Below are 24,407 nucleotides of genomic sequence, written 5' to 3' on the forward strand. Positions count from 1 at the left end.
GACTGGAGACATGCGGAAATAGTAATGATTCCGAAGTCCGGAAAGACTCCAAACCTGGACAATCTTAGACCCATTTCCTTAACATCATGCTTGGGAAAAGTGTACGAGAGAGTTGTGCATCACAGGTTGCAGACCCACCTTGAGGACAACGAACTCATGCCGCACACTATGTTTGGATTTCGAAAATACCTATCTACACAGGACGTTCTCCTGCAGATCAAGGAGAAGGTGCTTACTACCGTTCCAAAATATGGAGAAAACATCTTTCTCGCTCTCGATCTTCAAGCGGCCTTCGACAACGTCAGTCACAGGGCTGTGCTGGAGGGGCTCAGCAAACTGGGTTGTGGGCAGAGAATATTCAACTATGTGAAAGCCTTTCTGACTAACCGAACCGCTACCATTGGAATAGGAGGCATCAGGACTGACACCTTCAACACCCCAGAAAAAGGAACACCACAAGGCTCTGTGCTATCACCTATGCTTTTTAATATTGCAATGATTGGTTTAGCAAGGGCGCTCGAAGAAATTGAAGGAATCAGGCATGCCATCTACGCAGATGATATCACAATCTGGGTGACAAGGAGATCCTTAGGCGAAAAACAAGAGCTTCTTCAGCGAGCGGCAGACACGGTCAACGCATACGCCCGACACTGTGGACTTGCATGCTCCCCTGAAAAATCCGAGGTGCTCAGAGTCTACAGACAGGGGTATGATCTGCAAAACTCCATAGATATCTACATAAGGGAAACGAAGGTTCCAGAAGTATCGAAAGTTAGGATCCTCGGCATGTGGGTCCAAAGCAACCGTCGTATTGATCACACGATCAGACAGCTAGCAAATACCACAGCACAGATCACCAGGATGATTGCAAGAATTTCCAACAGAAGAAGAGGTATGAAGGAGGAAGACACATGTAGGCTAGTACAGGCCCTCGTGGTCAGTAGGATCTTATACGGCGTCCCCTACCAAACACCGCTCGAGCAAGAAAAGGAGCAGTTGGAGGCAATTCTTAGAAAAGCATACAAATGCGCTCTCGGACTGCCGGTCAGCACTTCGACGGAGAAATTCCTTAAACTGGGCATAAACAACACAGTACAAGAACATATCGAGGCCCACCTTATCGCGCAGAAAACAAGACTGATGCTGTCCGCAACAGGCAGAAACACGCTGCGGTTGCTGGGCATGAGGGACGCTTTGAAAGAAATCAATAGCACAGCGAGCATTCCAAATGAAATCAGGAGGATCATTGAGATCAGTCCGATTCCAAAAAACATGCATCCAGATATACATAAGGCGAGAAGAAAGGAAAGATCTGAATTCCATGAAAGAAGCTTCGCCGGGGCGAAAGACGTATTATATGTTGACGCAACAACATACAGACACCGATATGGCTCGGTAGCCAGCGTGGTGGATCACCAGCTCAGGGAAATCAACTGCGCCTCAATAAAAACCAACAACATACTCGAGGCTGAGGAAGCAGCAATTGCACTCGCCATCACCCAGCAGAGTGACGAGCCCCATGCACACATCATTACAGACTCGCAAGAGGCGTGCAGAAGATACAGCAGTGGACGCATATCCACTGCAGCCATTCACATACTTAAGGCGAGGACAATCACTTTTACGAGATGCTTCATCACGTGGACACCAGGCCATGAGGCTGTCAAAGGGAACCAATGTGCGGACGCCAATGCCCGAGCATACGCCAACCGGGAGGCGCGCACCGAAGGGGAACTGAACGCAGTCACTAGACGGTATGGAGCCATCTTAGAACACCAACGAGCCCTCCGGAGGACCTACCCGCCTCCCCACAAAGACCTTAGTAAACAGCAGTCGGTTGCCTGGAGACAACTACAGACTAATAGATACCCCAATCTGAGTTTACTCAGCAAAATCTATCCATCCACTTATGAAAACAAATGCCCGCTATGCGGTGAACACGCAACGCTTTACCACGTTACATGGGCCTGTCAGAAAATGCAGGCAGCGCCGATAAACAACACACCTACACCGGAGCAGTGGGAGGCTGCGCTGTCCAGCTCGAAGCCTGAAGAGCAGCTCAAGCTGATCGACAGGGCTCGCAAGACTGCAAAGGCCGCTGGGGCCCTGGACTGAGGGCTCCACCTACGCTGCGAGAAATAACCCTTATACAATAAAGTTTTTCATTCATTCATTCATTCGAAATATAGGCTGTCACACACGGTATGCCAACAGGTATGTTGATTGCATTGAGCGTATCATCTACAAGATAGCGTTGTCATGTGGCCGCTTCTACGTTGGCCAGAGCGGACGATGTTCAAATGATCGACTGCATGACCATGCCAATAATGTACGGATGCGTGAAACTCGTGCGATTCACTGTCGTGACTGTGATTTCGAGGGCGGCGGCCACTGTGCTCCTGATTTCAAGAGATGCATCATTATTGGCTACCATCTTAATAGGATCACAAGAGAAGTACTTGAGGCGCTGGCGATAAAAAGAATGGGCAGTGACTCTGTAAGCACGGCTTCGGTGGCCGTGTCGCAGAAATAGATAAGGTATCTGTGTCCCAACTGCCCGACTACTCGACTTTGGTGTTGTAAGCCGTTTGTTTTTTCCTTGGTTTTTATTGCCTTTCCTTCCCATTCTATCATGTTCCTATACATTTCGTTCAATGTTCCGAATAAAAATTCAGTTGGAAGTTAGCGCTTGTTTCTTTTCTCGTCTTCATCCTCGTCGTTTTCTGCTCGCTTTGTTGTCAACAATAAGCAACCTACCAGCATATATATACGTGTAGGTTGCTCATTCTTGCTAGACTCTCTTAATAACTGACTTATGAAAACAACAGCTAGCAACCAACCAACCAACGAAATAACTAGAAAGCTAAACTAGCGCTCTTTCCTCGCAGCTGATGCTCTATGATCACAGTGACGCGCTGATGGGGTCGACCAGCCTGCCCTGGTCGGCGGCGCGCGCCTTCTCGCGGCGTCGTGCGGCGCGGTGGCGCACAGCGCACCTCGCGAGCGAGGCCCTGCTGGCGGTGTTGTACCACGTGTACCTGGCCTGGTGCGTGGCCGACGGCTGGGGGCGCACCGAGGGCTGGTGCGGAGGCAGCCGACTACTGCTGGCGCTCACTCTACTCGCCTACGCCGCACTCGCGGTAGTCGCCGCCGCAGCGGGCCTCGACGCGCTCGCGAGGAGGAGGCCCGGCCTGGAGAGGATGCTAGCCTGGTAAAGAATGAAAATTATTATTAATAATAATAATTGGTTTTTGGGGAAAGGAAATAGCGCGGTATCTCTCTCATATATCCTTGGACACCTGAACAGCGCCGTAAGGGAAGGGATAAAGGAGGGACTGAGAGATGAAAGGGAGAAAGTGGTGCCGTAGTGGAGGGCTGAAAATTCAAAATTGGTTTTTGAGGAAAGGAAATGACGCAATAACTGTCTCACCTATCTCGGTGGGCACCCGAACCGCGCCATAAGGGAAGGGATCGAAGAGGGAGTGAAAGAAGATATGAAGAAAGAGGGGACATAGTGGAGCTCTTTGTCTCTGTGTCTTCCTGTGTTCGTTCCTTGCGCCATTCAACTTTATGATGAACCAACTAGCCCAACAGCAAGTATTTCTGTAGTGGAGGTCTCCGGAATAATTTCCACCACCTGGGGATCTTTAACGTGCACTGACACACAACGCAGAGCCACACGTGCGCCTTTTTCGTGTCGCTAGCTCCATCGAAACGCGGCCGCCGCGGTCGGGTTCGAATCCGGGTACTCCGGATCAGTAGCCTCGCGAGGATCCGTAAACAGCGCTGCAGCCAGTACGCGGGAAGCCAAAGCGAGAACTTGGCCCGTACCTTCGAACGAATCGTTCACCGAATCACCTCTCCTTTTCCCAACGCGAAAAGAGGAAGGCCAGGTCGGTTTTGTATTTGCTTGCCTGCTTTGTTTGCCGTGTTCTGAGCGAGATTCGCCTTTTTTTTTTTCGATAAGCGTTCACTTTAAATGCAGCGCCCGGAGCGTCCCGTCGTTATCATATCCTTGTCGTTTTGCGCTTGAAATGCATCGAAGAAATCATTATTTTTCACTTCTATTATTCGTAACTTGCAGCGTTGATGACAGGGGTGGCAGGTGACAAGAAACGCCACTCACTCGTTTCGGTTCGAAAGTACGTGCTGATGAATGGCAAATAGGCGTAAGAATGAACTCGGCAAAAATTGAAATCAAAATGCGACGCTTGAGAAGAGTCGGCCGATTCTTGTCCATCAATCCGCAATCTTATGACAGCGAATTCCAAAGGCACACTTAAATGATCTCACAATTTGTTTTTATATTCAAGTTTCCGGCGTTGCTGTCGGCGTCAGTTTTTTTTGTTTTGCCATAAGTTTCGGTCAGTGCTGAGGTTATTGATATACGTGTTTTCGCCGCATCTCGCGTGTGCATCAGTATGTTCATGCGAGTGTAAATGATAGCGCAGTGGCAACTGAAACATTGCGTGGGAGAGGAAGGCGTACAAGCTTGACAAGCTGGCAAATCATGCTAGTCTCATGGTAGCAGGGTTTCGTCGGTGCCAGTTGAAGGCACGCGCTCAACTTTTGCGTTCATGATTTGTAACCTCGTTCAACCCTCGGGCTGGAAATCGGCAGATGTAGACGCAACTACTAGTCTCCTGCTTAGCGCTCTAAATATATATGGTGCCAGGTAAAAACTCGATTGGTTATAAGACGAAACGACATATTTAGTCATTCGCTAGCTGCAACGCGTCAGCACTGTTCTTGTTTACTGTATGATTCTGAAGCGCACTATGGCGTCGGTAATAGATCCAGAATTCAATATTCATTCGATCCGAACTTGCTCATGTGGAACTTAACGCCGTATTCCGAACGGCGATCCAGAGCAGCTGTATTCGCGGATGAGCAAGATTTTCTTCGCGGTCCAGAGAGAACTCAGGACCTTGCAACACACTCTTCCGTTTTGCAGAACAAGAAAACTTGCTCCGGATTGCAGATTGGAATAGTCCATTATATTCAACTGAATGGATGCTTCAAGTTATCGGATTAGCGTGGTGTTTAGCGCTGGCAACACCGCTGTTTCTTCGTAGGCGACAGCAGCGCAGGCATGTCTCACCGATAACTCCAGGGCAATGAATGAGGCACAGACAAAATTAATCTAGGCCTTACAAGAGGCATAAGCAATCTCCATATATTGTAGACCTAAAAGCTGTCAGTGCGACGCTAACGGAGATGTGTACGAGCTACTTTCAGGTGATATAAATGGCAGTTGCAGACACTACAACGTTTCCTTGACCGTGACGTCACTGGGATGTTTCGCGCCATCTCATTTTCCGCCGTTGTCCCAGCTTACCTTGTTCTCGACGAGTGCACAAATCGGTTTTCTGGAAGAACACGACATCCAGTTGACGCTCTATCGCTGAGACTTGGTGCGGTTTGCCGAGAACACGAGTTCCAGATGCGCTACGGGAAGTTTTCTTCAAATACGATTTTTACGCTTGGCACCTGGGCGCTTCTCTCTTCGCCACCATGTTCTGATTACAAAATATTGTAGCTGCCAACAACAGAGAACTCACTACTGCAATATAGAAAGAAAAAAGAACAAATAATGGTATAAGATATTATATGCTTAGTTCCTTCCATTGGTTATGGGGAAGCGGACACCTTATTAATTTCGGCTGCCTCAGGTTGTTTATCATTCGCCGAAATTTCAATGCTTGGGCGTTTTTGGGCCCCGCCGCGGTGGCTCAGTGGTTAGGGCGCTCGACTACTGATCCGGAGTTCCCGGGTTCGAACCCGACCGCGGCGGCTGCGTTTTTATGGAGGAAAAACGCTAAGGCGCCCGTCTGCTGTGCGATGTCAGTGCACGTTAAAGATCCCCAGGTGGTCGAAATTATTCCGGAGCCCTCCACTACGGAACCTCCTTCTTCCTTTCTTCTTTCACTCCCTCCTTTATCCCTTCCCTTACGGCGCGGTTCAAGTGTCCAACGATATATGAGACAGGTACTGCGCCATTTCCTTTCCCCCCAAAAAACAATTTATTATTATTGGGCGTTTTTGGGTAAGAGAGCTCACACTTTGTTTTGGTCATTGGGATAGTCTTCGGCCATGTCGATGCCCTCCTGCTCAAAGACCCTGTTACCGTCGCATATGTTTTCTTTTTTTTTCTCTCTTTGGCTTCCGCCGCCGTATATGTTTTTGACGTGTATAGCAGTTACGCTTCCTTCTCTGACGCCCCGTGATCATGAATGAGATAATATTTGTTGTGAACCCATTTTTAGCATATACATGGCATGAGCTGTGTTCTAAAGCTCAGCCATCATCTTGGGTCTTCGCAGTGCTGCTTGTTTCATTAGTTATGAGCTCTTAATGCTAGATGAAAGGTTCCATTCTCTATTCTATAAAGCCCCATTCTAGAAGTCGAGGTGATCTAGGCCGTAATATGGCTTACGTGTGTGAACTTTTTGTCATTATATATCTCTTTCCATTAGTATCTCACAACCGGATGCGAACTGCTTTCACAGCGGGATTACAGCAAGATCTTGGACAAAAATCCTCGAAACTGACGGGAGTTATCTGACGCGAGGGGCTCTCTTATTCCGTTCCCTTTGTTTTAGGGGTTTTCGTCGATAAGGGTATCCCTGCTTCTTATCTAGCTGTGATTTATAGCACTGGGACAGATCTTAAGGCGGAAAGTTTTCAAGCTGTCTTTTGTGGGCTTGACTTACAGCATAACGAAAATGTACATTTCAAGGCATTCTGAAGCATTATTCTTGAAAAAGGCTTTCCCGAAAAGCAGATGTCTCGTTAATTTGGCACTTTGCAGGAAACTGCATCGGACTGGTTCCGAAACATGAAGACGGACACAAAGGAAAGACTAGACAGACGAAGCGTGCAGTCTAAGCTGATTTTATTACTCCGGAAAAAGCTTTCTTTGTATACACAGAAACCTAGCTGTGATACTGAGGCATAAGGTTACGTAAAAAACTACAAAAAAAAACACAAAGGGGAACCCCTTTTCTTGAGATCAGCGCGATATCCCCAACCATTCAAATTCCCTATCCGAAAGAGCGATGTATGCGCTGCTGACAAGTTTTTTTCTTCCAGCAGCCCTTATTTGTTATGCTTCGATAAGCTACCTTTCCGCGCGAGCTGGGATGGTGGTGTTAGAAAAGCGAGGCTGGCATTTTTTACAACAATGAGAGCGGAAAGCCATATTGCAGGGCTTTTGTTCTGTTCACAGGTGTTCTGTTCACACGTGTTGTCGTGCTGTCCGAGTCTGGTACTAATGCATATTCCGCTTTGTCCAGTGAGTCGCTTGTCCAGTGTGTAGCTATTGTACTTCAGTACATCATCGAAGTACCGCTTGTTGTGTTGCCTTCTCGTCCCTGTCTCTGTGTGCGCAGTACTCTTTGTTGAAGTACCGCATCACCTTTTAAGAATACGAGCAGGCACGGTGTTGCAGTCGTCTTTTCTGCCCCTAAGAAAATGGCGGCACTGCGCAAATATTAACTCCAAGAAAACAGAAGGTCACCTTTCACCATGCTGGACTGTGCACGAAGTGTGACTGTTGAGTGGGACAAGGAAGTAGTTTACAAAGGACCACATTCGTGCGGTCAGCGATATAATGAACAAACCGGAATATGTATCAATGCCAGACTCAGAGAACACGCCAGCACGCCAAATCGAGGCTTCGTATTTTAGTTTACGCCTTGAAACGTTTTATTAAAGCAGGTTTAGCGAAGAGATGAAATCTAGAAGAGTGCGGTGAGGGGCTAGTTGGTACGACATTATGGAAAATATGCATATTTTCCATAATTAGCGAAGAGGAAGAGGAAAGTTACGTCATATATATTCTATATATACTATACAAAGCCTATGTGAGACCTATATACTTGAATTTGGTTGCATTCTGTTCTCTGGTAGCGCAAGCTACAAGATTCAACCCTTAATATTACTGGAAAGGCGCGCTCTACGTCGCTGCGTTGGTCTCCCAAAATTAGTTTCAAACACCCTACTTTATCTGGAAGCCCGTATCCCTGATCTAAGTTCCCGCCTTCAAATACTGACGGTGCGAACTTTCCTCAGGTCGATGGACCCAGTGACTGATGTCAGTACTTCTATTTTTGTATCTCAGCCGGCCTTATTCTTTTCTCATCATTGGCCACGGTATCAAATGCCACAAATTATGTTAACGCAGAACCTTTTAACACCGATTGGTGTTGATCTCAGTTCTTTGCAGTGGGTTGTTGACACGCCGGCAGCAGTAGAATTCCATTTTGATCACATCTTTCCATCTCATGCGAAACACATGCCGGCAAACATTTTAAAAGGCCTTCTCTCCCCTATCATACCCCTATCATACCCCTATCATACGGTGCTTTCTACCGATGCCTCCGTTAGCCGCCAAAAAGCTGCAGTTGGCATCTTTTCGCAGGTTTTGGCCTGGAGCTATTCTGTCCGCATCCCTGATTATATTCCTATCTTTCAGCCACCTTGCCACATCTTCCCTCGCCGTGATCATCCTTACAAAGACAATCGGCCAGTCTGTCAGTCATCACTGTACGCGCAATCATTAATTCCTAGAACCATAATTGACTGGAATAACCTACCAATTGCTACCGAAGTTCACCCAGACAAATTTCACAAAATGCTGCGTACTCGCATCACAATGTGACGCACCTGTGCACCACTTTATTATAGAGTTAGTAATCCTTCTTTTGTGCTCCCTCGAATACCGCTACCTTCTTCCAGATGTTTCTTTTCCATTCTTTCTTTTCTTTCTGCGCTGTTTTTGTATTCTTAATCTCGACTGTTTGAATTATTACGCTTTCTCTCTGCGCTATAGTGTTGCTGTTATTGTTTATTACTGTACTTCAAAATGATGTATGTATTTTTTTTCTCTTTTCTGTTTCGAGCAAAGTGTTGTCAAAGTGCTTCGTGTGTCCCCCCTATGTAATACCCTCCCCGGAGGGCCTTTAGGGTATTTGAATAAATAAATAAATATTCTTTGCATAATTTTTGGCTCGTGGATTGACCCTGCACAAAATTCCATGTCATGTGTCTCACGTTGTTATTCTCGCTGATTGTCAATTTTAGTCTCCCTTGAAACATCACAAAAAGATTTTCTGAGCCGTTTCCTGCGATATTTTCTCCCATGCACTTTGGAGAGGTCCGTTTTGTCTGGGTCCCTGGCCATGCAGGTATTCATTCAAATGAGGTGGCTGATTACTTAGCAAGGTCGGCTATTGACGGGTCAGTGACACATCCTGTCCCGAATTTCAGCCTCCTGTCGATTTCCAGGTTTCAGCTGTTCCAACACATACCAGCCAGGTTACGTGATCCCTTACTAAATACCACTGATTATCAGCACTTAGCATATAATTGGAACGTCCGTTCGTGTAAAACCAAGCTGTGCGAGGTATCAATGACGCGGTTGCGGTGCAGGATTCCCAGTTTGAATTTGTATCTATAAAGGTGTGGGTTGACACCGACCGACCTATGTGACGCATGCGGGGAAGTTGAATCTGTAGACCATTTTCTGCTCTTCTGTCCGCAGTTCGCACTTCAGAGGAAGATTCACCTGGAGGTTCCTTTCTCTAGGTTAGGGCTCCCGTTATCTCTGCCAGTGTTATTATCGTTCGGTGCAAGCACCGAAGGATTTGCATTGGGTTCAATTTGTGAGATTCTCCATGATTACATAATTGCAACTGGTAGGTTGATTTGCTAATTCTTTTAAAATTCTTCGAGCTCTTCTTTTTTCACCAAAACGCTGTCTGTTATTTTACTTTAAATATTATTCCGTCGCTTTTATTGATACATTTTTCAAATTCACGCTTGGTGCTAAAATTTTGTTGTAATCTCCTATGAAAATTTCCTTGTTTATGCCACTACACCTTGGCCAATCCCCCCATGTGGGTATGTGCCATGCCTTAAGAGGATGAAGAAGAAGAAGAATATCCTAAAGCGCGATTAGAGCTATTGATGATGTGACTAGTGCGTAGGTTTCATGTTAAATGGTCAGTTTTAGAACACGAGAGAATTTATAGGAGGTTACTGAATCTAACGGTGAACCATTCATGTAGTGAAAAGGAATGGTGCTTGAGGTCACACTTGTTCTCATTACTTTACATTCAGCAAGATTTATTTCTATTTGAGAGCTGTCTTACCAATTAGAAACTCTGTTTGGCTGAATGAAGAGTTTGGTACCACTGTCATTTTTTTTATTTCTTGGAACATTACTCAATCATGCACACATAAGTGAATAAAAGAAGACGAAAAATCGGCCAAATCATTAAAGTATATCAGAAATAATAGAGGGCATAACATAGAGCTCCGTGGAAAACCAGCTGTTATTAAGGAACTTCTGATGGCGGTTAACGGGAAAAAATTCAATCCACCATAGCAGGTGGTTATGAGGATGAATTTGATGGAGTTTAAGAAGTAGTACCTTGTGACGCCTTCTCGAAAGCCCTTGAAAAGTCTAAGAATACGCAGTCTGTGTATGAACAGTTATGAATAATGGCATGGATCTTGTGCGCAAAAAGTGAAAACTGAGTTTTAGAGGAATATTGTTTCTGAACTCGTGCTATGAGGAAATAGGAAATGAATTCGGTTGCAGAAAATTAACCATGTTAGTGCATTTTTACGGCCTTTCGTTTTCGGGTAAAGTTCGACTTAATTCACTTCTCGCACTTCGAACAACTTTTTTTTTTAAATCGAGTTAATCCCGATTTCTGTCCGTTTCTGGGCAGAAATTCTGTTCATTCTTTAGCGCTGGCCTTTCACTCTCAGAAATGCTTTGGCCATTTGGATATATCAGCGGAATGGGGCTTTTATTCGGATTAATACAATTCCAATGCTTTTTTTGGGTTGTCAGTAGGTATTGAATGTATTATATTTCTTAGAATGCTTGTCTTAGTGGTATAAAAAGGAAGCCAGTGTTAGCAGTTCGCTTTGTACGCCAACTAACGCTCTTCTGTACGGTCATCCTTAGCTTAATGACACAGATACTCTTTTTTTTTGCGGTTGCACTGTCTTCTGACGTTTTTATTGTACCAGGCGGCTTTTGTATTATTGAGTTCTGCAAATTGTGGGATATATTTTTGTGTTAATTTTCTAAAATTGTTGATAAAAATGTTCGTTTTTCTCAGTACTGCGAATTCAAAAACTATCCAAAGAATATCAAGAACAGAAGACAACCCAGTGTCAGTGGCATCAATATCTGCGCCGGTAAAATCGTGGGCTGCATTAGCTCCACTTTGTAAAGCTTCCTTTGAAGCTCTAATGCGAAAGTTTAGAAAAAGAAGTTGATCTAGGTCCGGAAAACATGTTATTTCGTGTCACATCTAAGGCAGAGCAGTGAACACTAAATCAAGAATATTAATAGTGCTACTGGATATCCTTGTCGGCTCAGTAACATTTTGCGAAAAGTTGAACAAAAATCCCATGTCCGAAAACTCCCTTGCGGGGCCCACACGTCTACGAGACTCTTTCAACTCCGGATCATTTTCATCGTAGATCTAATGGCATCGTGTCGGCGGCAAACAAAGGAAGGTGTAGCAGTTAGGGGTTCTGTAGCATGCACTAATAATTAGTTTAGTTTCAGCCGCGGTTTCAAAGCATACCGAATTTTCTTCTAAAGCGGTAGTAATGTGGATAAGTTAGGAAGTCATGTTCGCTTTTAAGGTGTAATAAATTGTTCCGCTTTTCTGTTTTCTCTGTGGTGAGGAACCGTGAAAAGCGTCTGTCATCGGATACAACTTAAGTCTGAAGTGTGGCAGGGTTCTGTAAATCTATGTTTGCTCACACAAAAAAACGAAAACGCGCAAATCATTACTAAAAGTCATATTTTAATATTGACAGTGACGCAACAAGAGGTTGATTACGGCGTTCACATGATCGCTGACACAGCACTTTCTATTCATGAGCAACCTGTTATTTTTTAGACTGAAAGGTGAATGTACGTGCTGTGAATTGGCGCGTTTCAATATCTTTTAGCACTCTGGTCTAGTTTCAGGAGAAAAATCTTCAGGTATAATCAAGTTACGATCATCAAAATGAGAGCAGGCAGAAAACAGCTGTTCTCTTAGTTTGAAGCTGGCAATTACACCTGCCTTTAATTAGGCGGCATTAGGTTCATTATAATGACCTATTCTATGAGCACGTTGGGCTACCTTAGTGCTCAAATTCTGATCACTAGAGCAGGATAATATTGAAAGAAGCTTCTCTGTAGTGTATATGTTTCTTGATGGTCAGGAGTTCAAAGGAAAACTAAATTGTTCCTCCTGGATCTGTCTTCTAGTTCTTTGGTGCGAGTTATAAGTGAATCGAATTTGCTGGTCGGGTTAGCTTTTGTACACAATGTTTAAGCTGCTTTTATCCGAAGTTCACCGATTGCGAGCGCTTTTTGTTCCAGGCATGAATGGCGCTTGCATATATCTAGTTCTCTCAATTCTACAATGGCTTTCCTTGATGTCTTCAATATTTTTGGCTAGCACATTCTTTCTAGCTGATTGTTGTTCTGAAGAAGCCTTAAGGTCTGTGAGTAGGAGAACAATTTACTCGTGGGGGTTCAGTGATCCCAAGTCGCGGGTTGGATCCCGGCCGCGACGGCCTTATTTCAATGGAAGCGACATGCGAAAACGCCTTGTGCTCTGCGATGTCATAGCTGGTTAAATAACCTCAAGTGGTCTAAATTAATCTGGAGCCCTCCGCTACGGCGCCCCTCATATGAGACAGCCCATATGTGACTTCTGGCGCATTAAATATAGGATAATATTTTTGCGATGCCCTCACCAGCTGATGTCCTGCGATGCAGCACATTCAGAGTTGTTTTTTTGAATTACCCATTGAGAGCGGTTTTTTACTACAACACATTATTTAACCTAGTGTTTGGTGTGTGGTAGCCTTACCCGATCATACGCCATGATACCCAACTCAACACAATACATATTCCGGTGATTCCGGGTTTAAGGAGCAGGATGAGAGGACTATAGAAGGAAGACCTCTGCAGACCGCAGAAGAACAAAGCTGAGATCTATGCACACAAATACGAGGTTGCTAATAACTCATGCACATGTAAACAATACTAAAAAGGGATTATTATTCCCCTTAGTGCATTCAGCAACTAGCAGCGTACAGAAGCTAAATGTACGCGCATACTGCTCAAGGCACTATTCCCGTTCTATAGTGAGCTGCATGCAAAGGGTTTCTTACTGGGTGTTCCGCCTAATACTTTACACAATTTTTAAAAATAGGCTTTCTGACTTTACAAGAGTGCTTTTTCCGGCATAGCATTGTCAGTGGTTTGGTACATCAGAATACAGATAAGACGTGTAACTGGCACGCTGGTTAACTAATATTGAATAGTTAACTTTTGAACTATTTCTGTTAGGCTCCTTCGTTATTGAGAGGCGTGTAGCCCACCGTAAGTGATATCCATATCAGTGTTTAGAATTTCTATAACGCAGTTGCTGTCGACGCTGTGGCCCAACAAGTTTTGGTTACATCGCGCCAAAATACGTGCGCTTTCTAGAAGCTTTATTTATTTTAATTATTCACGTTAACCCTAAAGGCCCTTTAGAGTCCAGAGGATAGTATTACATGGAGGGGGGGGGGGGTACACTCATATTGATAAACGCGATACATTTTAGCAAGAAGTGCAACAAAAAACGTTAATTAAAAAATAAGGCATAACAAAAAAAGAAAGACTGAACACAAACAAAAAACAGCAAATTTTTACGCATTTCCGTCAAGCAAAGAAGATCTTGGAATTTTGTATGTGAGTTTCTTTGGCGATGACTGATGGCGGGCAAAGCAAGCTCTCCAGTGCACGTAACTAAATGAAATAGCCAAAATCTGTTGGGCCACAGTGCCGAGAATAACCGCGTTTTCGAAATTCTAAAAACTGATCTGGATCATACTTACGGTCGGCTACACTCCTCTCCGTAATTATGTAGCGTAAAGGTAATAGTTAGAAAGTTAACTAGTCAATATTAATTAACAAGCGTGCTAGTTAGCACGTCCTTGCTGTATTCTGCGGTGCTACACCGCTGACAATGCTATGCGAAAAAAAGCGCTGTTCGAATTCAAAAAGGCAATTCTTAAAAAAAAAGTGTAAAGTCTTAGGTGAAACACCCCTTATAATCTTTTACATGCCGTCGTGATGGTGCTGTCTCTTTCGACGACGTTGCCGAGCGAACAGGGGAGTTGTCTCAGTTGAAGGTGAACAAGCTTTTCCAAGGTGACTCAACAAAGCAAGTACGCATATCCTGCCAAGATGACTGGAAGAGGTTGCATGTTGCATTGACAACGATTGATCAAACACTGCAAAAGCGCCAAGCGGTGAGACCTGCAGCGTGAAGCGACGCAGCGCATGGGCCACGCTGCTCGAGGCACTGTTCCAATGCTCACTGTGGTTACGAAAAGCTATCTTCATATCCATACTTCGTCTCTTACTGCAGTCCTCAGTTGCAAAACTGCGCACTCCGAACGGCCAGAATCATCACGATAAGTTGGTTTCCGCCTCGTGTCGAGCCCCGCAGTCATTCATGCGCACGTCACACCGTATGCTCCGGACAATTAACTGCGCCGACTAGTTGCAGAAACGTGTGCCAGCATTGAATTCAAGGCAAATAGTAACACATTTGAAGTTGATTGGTAGCTGGCAAGTGTTCCTGCAACGATGACGGCATGGAGAAAATAACAATGTCTTCAAGAAAGCTGCATTACTAGACAGCGTGTTGTTTGCATACGCATGGCCTTCAAAGGGTAAAGAAAACCTGGTTTTAGACTCCAACTCCACCTCGCCATCTAATTGGTTGAGAGCATGATACAAATTGCGTATGGATTAAGCATGGAATATATTACTTACAGAACACTTAAAACCCGGGATTGATCGTTTTTGTTGCAAGCGTTCTTCCAACATTTCAGGCGTTCGCCTGGTGCATATGTTTAACGGAGACAGCCTCTTCCAAAGTTCTCGCGCAGTGAAGTTTCACATGCTTAGGCTCATTCCCCAGCAGAATTAATCGTGTTATTTTTTGTTATCACTCCGGTGTCCACCTTAGTGCCCAAACTCAGAAGAATGACCTTATATTTAACACTGATTAATGCAGGCACGGATGTGGGACACTGCAGTTTTGTGGATGAAAAAGCGTACGTCGAGTCATATGTTTACGGCTGCTACATGTTTATTAGTGATTGCCAGTAACGACACTAAAATGAGTTCGGCAACACTCAGCTGATACTCTTGCAATAAAAACGAATTAGCAGTGCCCGGCTTGTGGCCGAGGTGGATCGAAATAATGCATGCAGTAGCGCTTGTTACTTGACCTTAATCGAAAGGGAAGAGGAAAAAAAAAGCAACCACGTTAGAGGCGCGAAAAGCAAGATGATAAGATTGTCGCGGCCGCAATACCGAGGGCGGCGCTCTCACTGGTGGCTAGTGCGCACGAGGCAATTATATCCAGGGCTCTCAAGAACAGACCATGAGGCCTTCGCTTCTTTTGGTGGCGGAGTTCGTGCCATTTAAAACGCGCTGAAAAAAAGGAAAAAAAAGGAGCGTTCAAGTTTCCTCGCAGCTCCGCTGTGAAACGGTCTTGCATGCTCGATCGGATTACAATTAAATGTTTTCCTCTCTTTCGTTGTTTGTCTGCAGGAGGAACAAAATATGGGGCGCGGTTCTCGCAGTGCTCTTCGCGGCTGTGCTGTGGGACATTAACGGCGAGTTGAAAAGAATGACTTCGCTCGCCGGAATCGCCGTCTTGCTGCTGCTGGGCTACACGTTTTCCAAGGATCGCGGTCGGGTAATTATGGCCGCGCTTTGATCCCCACGGCTGTGTGTGTTTTGCGCACCGTGGGGGCTGCTTGTTTGGATGACCCTCTTTCTCCGATACCTGGGTGTTCCTGGAGTTCGCAAAACATGCGGGTTGGTGCCCACGCATTTTGCGAAGCGGCAGAACTCAAACTATGCATTTATGCGAGCCCATTGTCAGTTCAGGCTATGCAAGTAATGAGTACGAACACGCGAATTAGAGTAATGAGGGAGCCCGGTGCCCTTTTGGGAACAACGATGGAAGATGTCCAGAGAATGAAAGGAATAAAGGAAGGTAAATAACTGATCAACAGTGGCGCTATCAGCACAGATGAAAATGGCGCAAATAAAGATGCTCGTTATTTATCTCTCAGTTACAAGGCACCAGGGTAAGATATAACGGTGAGGTGAAACTTCCGCAAGATCAGTGATAAAAAACTGAAATTAAGGAAGCTGAATATCCCCATGGGCATGTGATCGGGCACCATGGGTGAGGCTAAAACAATGAGTTTTTGAAATTGATGAGGGGAAATTAACTGCCTGTAGACAAGGAGATTGGAAGGCGCCCCCAGGAGCTGGTAATAATGATGTGGGAAGAAACTATTACCAAACTGTTGCCTGGCGAGACGAATGCTTGAAAAATAAGGTCGGGAGAATTATTCTTATTAGAGAAGTCATTTATACAGTTGCCGATATATTGCACCTACCTTCAGTTTTATTGTTCGTAACTACACAAGCCCTGACTGGCAACGTCAGACCAGTTAGGAAGTCCATTTAATGTGCGCACGTGTTCATCGTAGTGGTTCATTTGCTCTTACTGTCTCATTTTTCGATCTGGCATGGTAAATCCCGGTGATCTTTTTTTCATTTCGTTCAGTTTTTCAAAGGTTAAGTCCTCGTCAGTCCTCTAATTACATTTATCTTATTTCATTGCATAGGGCATGCATGTAGTCAAATAAATTCGGAAGCTTTTCTGAAGTTGGAATTTCATTCGTTACTTATCACTGTTGGAGCGACTGTTAATGCGTTTTTTGACAATAACTAAAACATTAATTGAACCTTCGTTTACTCTTTATAAGTGTGCTAAGGCAAGTCAAACATGCACTATCACATGAAATAACTTTAACCCTAAATGCTGATTTAAAAAAGTCACTTTTATTTGTGGCCTCATATCTTAACCGGATTGCATGATTGCGAAGTAACGAGTAGGAACTGTTGCAAGTTAAAGCTGAACGTTTAGTGTCGACGACGTCATTTTTTTTTTGTACCGGTAGCAGCAATTTGACGCTATCACGCTGCGTTGAGGCACAAATCGTGTAGTTGAAACAGCTTGGCTTTCTGTGCCAAGGGACCAGAGTTGCAGTTAGATTAATCTGTTTGTTCAGGCATTTTAGCTGTGCCTATCAAGGCAAGAAAAAGTTTACTACTAGAAAAGACATTTGAACTGCGATCTTTACGACTTAAAAAAAAATGCAGCACCGATCAACTGCGGCGCGGAGCCAACGCAGACAACCGCATTTAATTGTTCTCTCAACATTTCTAAAAAAAAATGGCAGTGGCTTAGCTCAGCTATGCCAGGATATATTTCAATTTCAATTTATTTCCCATGTATACATGGTGAGGGTCGAGGGAAAAAAGCCAGAATTTGTGGCTTGACATGCCCCTCGGCCCCTACATTGCAGGGCAGCAGGCAACATACATACACAAAAATCATCAGAAAAGACAATGAGGAAATAAAGCGTACACAAAAAAATGATAACAATAAAAGCAACAGAAAAGTATACTGCACAGAAAAACATGTTATTGATTATTCAAATCAGGTCAACACTTTATGCAGCGAAAGAGATAAGGAAGTAGTGAAAGCGTAGCGAGAGCTGCAGTTCCCCCCTGGTCTAGTCGCGTGGTCAGTTATACGACGACCCTTTACATCCTCCTTTTCAGTTGTTGTTGATGATGATGTTGTTGCCATTGCTTCATCTTGATTTTCTGCGAAAGAACCATGCGAGCTGCTATGCGCCGGTTGCTACGCTCCGGCTATCGACGTCTCCACTTGGCAAGACGTTCTTCTCTTTGCTCAGGCGTCTCCGCCGCTCGTTTAGCCTTCTGATGTTCATTCTTTCTCTGCAGAGCGGCCAAGTGCCAGGCGACGACTTCTGGGTCCGAAGAATTGGTCTTCTCCTGACGATTCCGCCGCATGGCGGCGGCCGGAGTCTCCTTTTCGTCATCCATACGAAGCGATTGTGATACACCGAGACATATCATCTCAGTTTTTATACGCACAGCCGCACATACGCAGTTTATCCACACGACCCCACACGCGGCCGCGGCCGAGCTCTGACGTCATGCGCCGCGCACCCCGCTGCCCTTTCGGTTGCCGCGCATGCGCATTCACGCGCGGCGCCGGCGCACACTAGACACTTTTAGTTGGACGTACGCAGTGAGCTTGCGTACGCAACGACACTGCGGGTAACAAATGGGCATGCGCAGAACGCAACGTATCAAGCCGCGCGTTGCGGACGCCCGCCCGCTGTAAAGCATAGCGTAGCGTATGCACCGTGGGACGCTACGTGCTGCGTTGACAAGTTGGCGGCGCCCAGCTCTCCCGCTTCGGAATAAATACACGTCGCCGCTGGATCGTCTTACGCAATAGCTCGCTCAAATGGTAGCGGTTCGCTTTTATTTCGGCTACTCTTGCCTACACGTACCGGTATAAGCTATAACTAGCCCCTGTGTTTCTGATAATTTGGCGATATTCAAGCTCCTAAGCCTAACTAAATGCGGTGTGTTTTCCTCGTAGCAACAACCCCTGACGAAGCAGTTTTTAGTCAGCCCTTGCATTTGCTTCGGTTTACATAGTTTTTCTTCCTGGAACAAAAAAAAAAAAAGGCTCGCAATGCACTCACTTTAGCTAATCAAAAATAACGGATGAAAATTTCTTCAACAGAGCATTGATGTGCTTTGACGTCTTGTGGCTAGATGGCGCTACTGTTTACGCGGTCGCCTTAGGGACGCTACGGCACGGACAACTAAATGTGTCGTGTTTACACTATTCACAGCGTACGCAACGCAGTAAGAGATGCGTACGCAAGCTTACTGCGTACGCCCAAACTAAAAGTGTCTACTAGCTGAAAAACGCGCGGCAAACCGCTGGCGGCACAGTTCGCGGCGCGAAAGGAACGGCCATACCGGCGGTAAGGAGTGCGCGGGAGAGCGCCGCCGCGCAAAGCTCTTTTCATGCCAAACCGGTCGAGGTCCCTACTTCCGAGAGAACGCGCGCGGCTCCGCTGCTTCCACTGGAATGCAACTTTGGTAGGAGCCAAGAGGTGGCAGCACAGACGCTCCCCACGTGACCTAGCCGGGCGCTCCTGGTTGGTCTCCCCGCTCCACGGCATGCGGCAAGCCGCCGAAAATGGCTCCTCGACCTATCCTCTGCGCGGCCGATCAACCCGCCGCCGCGGCAGGTTTCACGGCACACGGCTTGCCGCCGGCGGCGTGCAGCGTGCGTTTTGCCGCCAGTGTGTCCGTACCTGTAGTCGGGCCGGCGTAGCTCCTCGCGCGGTGGAATGCTCTACTGGGTAGCGTAGTGTAGCTCTCGCTACAAAATCCCCTATTTTTCCTTAGGTGGCGCCACAGGTATCGTCTACGAGACATGGATTGCCAATGCACATCCACAAGCCATACGTACTACAGGGCTAGCATGAATATCCCTGTATTGGCTTGAAAAGGTTGTGGTGCCGGTGTGTCTGGGCATCGCAAATGTGGGCGACAGTACGCCATGCGTACCGCTTCAGGACAGAGGACGAAATAGAAAAAAGAGGAGAGCTCATAGTCGGGTGCCAGGGCAATTAATACTTGTAATCATTCCCGCATATTGTGGGTTGAAATTCCGGAGGAGAGGCTAGGGCAGTGATTAAAGGAAAGAACAAGTTGAACCTAGCATACCACCGCTACCCGCCGCCCTTTTAAGGATGTTGTGGCGTGTCTTTCAGGATTCACGGTCGTTGATTCTGTTTAATCGAGCATGTCGCGAATAAGCAAACCATCATGATTTGGAGAGTTATACTATACTTTATCGAGCGCTGAAACAACAATGCCTTGACACTTACAACAGAGGTAGGAGGCGCGCAGTCGCACAAAAAGACGCGGATCTGGGCAAAATAATAGCAAGTCGTTGTCTCGTGGTAGTTACTCTGAATTACACTTACGTCACTGTGAGAAGCTTTTTGAGCAGGTCTTCGTAAACGTGAAGAGCAGTGCGACGCGCTCCAGCGGAGAGCTGCCAAACTTGGCTTGTGGGTTCAACCAGGAGCTTTGTTACGTGCTCCCATTGACATGCCACGAATAAATATAGCACCTACCACCGCACGCGCTCGTGGCACAGATCTCGTGGAGCCTGGTTGTCGGCTGCGTGGCGGCCACTTTTCTGAGCGGCTTGGTTCTCCTTCGGCTGAACCTGGGCGAGCCTGTGGCAACCTGTGCCGTCTCCAAGCTCCGCAGCTACATGCGGTGGCTGACGGCAGGAGGACGTTTCGCCTTCGGCTACCTGGCGGAGGGGGTCAACATGAGCCACCACATGGCGAATCTGACGGCCCTCCACCGGGACGTCGACAACATACCGCCCGTGTTTGCATTCAGCGTGAGTGGGCTCCTGATGCGCTCCCTGCCTATTTGACCTACTTGCTGAGCTCATTCCAACTCACTCACTCACTCACTCACTCACTCACTCACTCACTCACTCACTCACTCACTCACTCACTCACTCACTCACTCACTCACTCACTCACTCACTCACTCACTCACTCACTCACTCACTCACTCACTCACTCACTCGCTCGCTCACTCACTCACTCACTCACTCACTCACTCACTCACTCACTCACTCACTCACTCACTCTCACTCACGTTGCTTGTGTCCCACGGTCATTTGGCTGGCTTTCGCGCTCTGACATTGCGATCGAACTACGAGTACATATAAAACAGCGAGGAAACAAACACCTTGCTGGGTGGAATTAAAAGTCTTTTTTCTCACGTCGGAAATTATTTTGAGGCTGCATCCTATATTTTCACTCTGAGGCCTAGCAGGCAAATGCCAGTGAACGTCACTGAAATCAGCTTCACAGGAAAAAAAAATGCATGACGCAGAATCAGTTGTGTGCGTTACAATTCAGTCTCTTGTCTCCAGAGAGCGCATACCTGCCGCATTGTTGCTTAAGATGGCACTCCTCGTGTCCGATCTAAGCTCCTCCACATGTGGGAAGCGCACGCCAGCCTGCAACCTCCTCTCCTGCAATCTGTTCTAGACGCAATAAATGTTTTACAATCCAATCATGTCCGTGGCGTTGCTCCAGAAACGTTCATCGAGACAGCATTAAATTCATTTAGTAAAAAAAATTACAGCTGCCTGCCCTCTTACCCTCAGGATACGACGAATGGTCATTGGTAGCTGGCTCTCGAAATGATTAACACACTGATGACGTCACGCATCACTGCCACTGCATTATCAGTGAACAAAAAAAAAATAGCCGCAGTAGCGTATGAGTGACGCAGATACGTGGCGGAAGGGAAGTGCACTCTGCACCACGGTCCAACTTATGTCTCCTGTTCGAAATCGATTGTCCAAGTTTTCCTTCGCCTGAGTGGTGTTGGGACTCAGGTAGCAGCATCCCACCGCTGCCACCAGTTGTTGGGGCTCAGGTAGCGTGTTCGAGCCGAAGAAGGGACGAGGAGGATCGGAGACGTGGTTACGAAGGAAAATCAGGGAAAACTTTATACAAATTATTTACATAATGTACAAGTAAGGGCAACTGAGAATTCCTAGGAGACACCAGTCTCCTAAGACACCAGTTTTAGGAGACTGGTGTCTCTCCGCAATCGGGGTCTCTCTTCTACCAAACCAGCAGCTCGTTAAATACCCTTCTTATTCCCCACATCCCTGACTGGGGAATACAGTTCGAAGCAAGATGTCCAATCAAACAAGAAGAAGACACTGGTGGTACCGCCCACGGCAAGGGGAGGTGCTGATGCTCTCTCAGCTCGTCGATGGAAAGAGTAAAAGACACTGTCACGTTGTCGACACAGCTGCCAGGTGGGTGCCTACGTGGCACAGGAATGTTAAGCCGTTTCCCAGCAGAGGTTGAAAAACCTTGCACTTCCTCGCCTGCTGTCCAAAACGCGGAACCTCTGTCGAAGGCGCAGCTCTGTCAACTGTAAACCCCAGCGTGACTGATGAGGACAACGCTCCGTTCGTCGACCCGATGCCATCCTCGGCCACGTGGTGCCGCAATTGTCGTCGCTGCTTCCGCCACTCTTGCAGAACCGTTTCTTCTGAAGTCTCAATAGCCATCACGTTGTTTTTCTGGAATATCTGGTCGGGGAGTCCGCGTCTTTATTCATTTGGACGGGAAGGAACGCCGGGCATAACAGTGGGGAGACCGGCGTAGTGTGGCCGTGCCACGAGTTGGCTCTCTCTGAGCAGGATCATTCGATATGAAAGGGAACAATGGAGTGCGTGGCCTCCTCGCTTCGTGAAGCGCTGCCGACGAGACCCGCCGATGATGGCCGGCACCAGGCGCATGCGCGGAAAGAATAACCGGTCGGGCTTACTGCGCATGCGCCTTTGCCGCCGACTCTTTCCAGGACCGAAATCTGCCGCCGGAAAAAAAATTCGCCGAATCTCGTCAGCCAATAGGAAGGCGAGTACCCGCGGCGACAAACATGGCGGCGCCCTTCGATGCAGGACGCCTCGCTTCGGACTGAATTCGTCACTGTTACTGCCTTTTTCAGCGCGTTCACTGGCCATAAAAGAGCCAGCGGTCTTTCGCTTTGTCTCATCTCGCCCATAAGAAAACGTTTGAGCGATAAATTTGCTTTATTTTTTTATTTCGGGTGACGATTCTTCCCCTTTTAGGCTTAAGAGGGGCGCATCTTGAAACCCCGCAAAAAAAGACAAGGGACGAGGAAGAAACCAACAGGACAGAGCGCGGTTTCTTCCTCGTCCCTTGTCTTTTTTGCGCGGTTTCAAGATGCACTCTACTAATAGTCACCAACTAGCCCGTCTCTCTCTATTAAGAGGGGCGTCGGTTTGTTGACAACAATGGTTCTCCTCATAACCACCAGATGGCGCCACTAGGCTAATCTTATCGTTTTAAAAGCGAGAATGTTAGAAATGGCATAACGTCCGGCAAAATAGCTGAATTTAGCGTACGTAAGCGTGCATAGGGTTATGGTACATAGACAGCATCGATTAACCTCTTGCCATATCCGTGTACGCTGTGAGCAGACGACACACAGACAATGAGCGGAGACGCGGATGCCGGGAAGTGTGAACGACGCAGCATTTCGGCGGCCGCGGATTCCGCTTGCTCTCGCCGCCGAATGTCCAAGTGTGAACGTGCCTTCAGGCTCCCAGCGGCGGCGCTTTGCGAAGTGCAGAAGTCACGCGCTTTCGTGTTTCCTTTCATAATGAGCGACCTTGTGCATATGTTGATTGCTGTCTATATTTTAGCTGTGTGGTTGGGGAGCGAGTGTGTGGTGCTGTTCGCGGATGCATAAGGGTGCCGACGATCGACGTTAATGCGAAAAACCTTCCTATAACAGCCAGCGCTGTAAAAACGCTAAATTGGCTTGCGTGCTTGTGGATATATCGTCAAATGGCATGGAATGACGCTTGCAGGTGCTGCCTTCACTCTGCTACGTGGCTTTGCTCGCGCGAATGCTGTACTACGTGGGCTTCGTGCAGACCCTCCTGGGTGGAATCGACTACTTCGTCACCGCTGGCCGTAGCTTCAGCTCCTACGAGGTCTTGATCGCACTCGTCAGCGTTGTGAACAGCCCCGTGAGTTACAGGGAGAAGCAATGCTTTCTAACAATAAACTTCTATTTCGCATGGAAACTCCATCATTCTTACAACTTTCACCTATTGCAAAGAACAAGGGACGCACAAAATGAGGCGCCCAAGCTAAAATGAAAGAAATGTTTAATTTGCAAATAACGTCCACTTTAGTACAGCAGTGTGTTTGCAACGAAAAGCTGTACAGCTCTCTTGAATACGCGCAGTTGAAGGAAAATTTGCCCCCTTCGGGGCCTTAGAGCAGGGATCAAGGGCTTAAAGAGAAAGGGACTTCATAAAATGAGCCTTTCAGACAGGTTAGCAGTTTGCGAGACAGGAAGGACAACTCGAAGGGTAAATTATAGTAGTTCAGTGTCATCCAGGAGAATCCTTCAAGGTGGAGCATATTCCAAGATGAGGAATATTTTTTACCGGCATTTTTGTGGCATAATATCGCTGCTACATGTAAGACACAAGCGTTAGTACTATAGCGGCGCACGTGCACATGATCGATGCACCGCTGATTATCCACTATGGCTTCAACGAAGGGTGCGTGCTGGCGCCTGTACGACCTACGTAGATTCATCGAAGGACAAGATAATCTTTTCAATTTTTGGATTTGATAGCATGCGTTAGAAAATCTCCAATAGAAGCGACCTCGGTGGTCCCTAGAAGCGTTAGTGTCCTGCCAAATACGAGGACCTATCAAAGCAGTGTTAATAATGTCGAGGAGTGTATTTCGATACCTTTGGGGTGAAGAATTACGTGTAAAGTATG

The 24,407-nt window shown here is 46.6% G+C and overlaps 1 protein-coding gene across 1 annotated transcript in view; it reads left to right on the forward strand.

Moving 5' to 3' along the window:
- Positions 1-24,407, forward strand: part of LOC144124352 (sodium/nucleoside cotransporter 1-like) — a 46,721-nt gene that overhangs the window by 8,995 nt on the left and 13,319 nt on the right. Inside the window, exons 3-6 of the mRNA XM_077656983.1 lie at positions 2,889-3,211; positions 15,647-15,794; positions 20,154-20,438; positions 23,475-23,636. Coding sequence (XP_077513109.1) covers positions 2,889-3,211; positions 15,647-15,794; positions 20,154-20,438; positions 23,475-23,636 — 918 coding nt within the window. The remainder of the gene's footprint in view (positions 1-2,888; positions 3,212-15,646; positions 15,795-20,153; positions 20,439-23,474; positions 23,637-24,407) is intronic.

This window comes from Amblyomma americanum, chromosome 3, assembly GCF_052857255.1.
Source record: "Amblyomma americanum isolate KBUSLIRL-KWMA chromosome 3, ASM5285725v1, whole genome shotgun sequence".
Taxonomy (NCBI): Eukaryota; Metazoa; Arthropoda; class Arachnida; order Ixodida; family Ixodidae; genus Amblyomma; species Amblyomma americanum.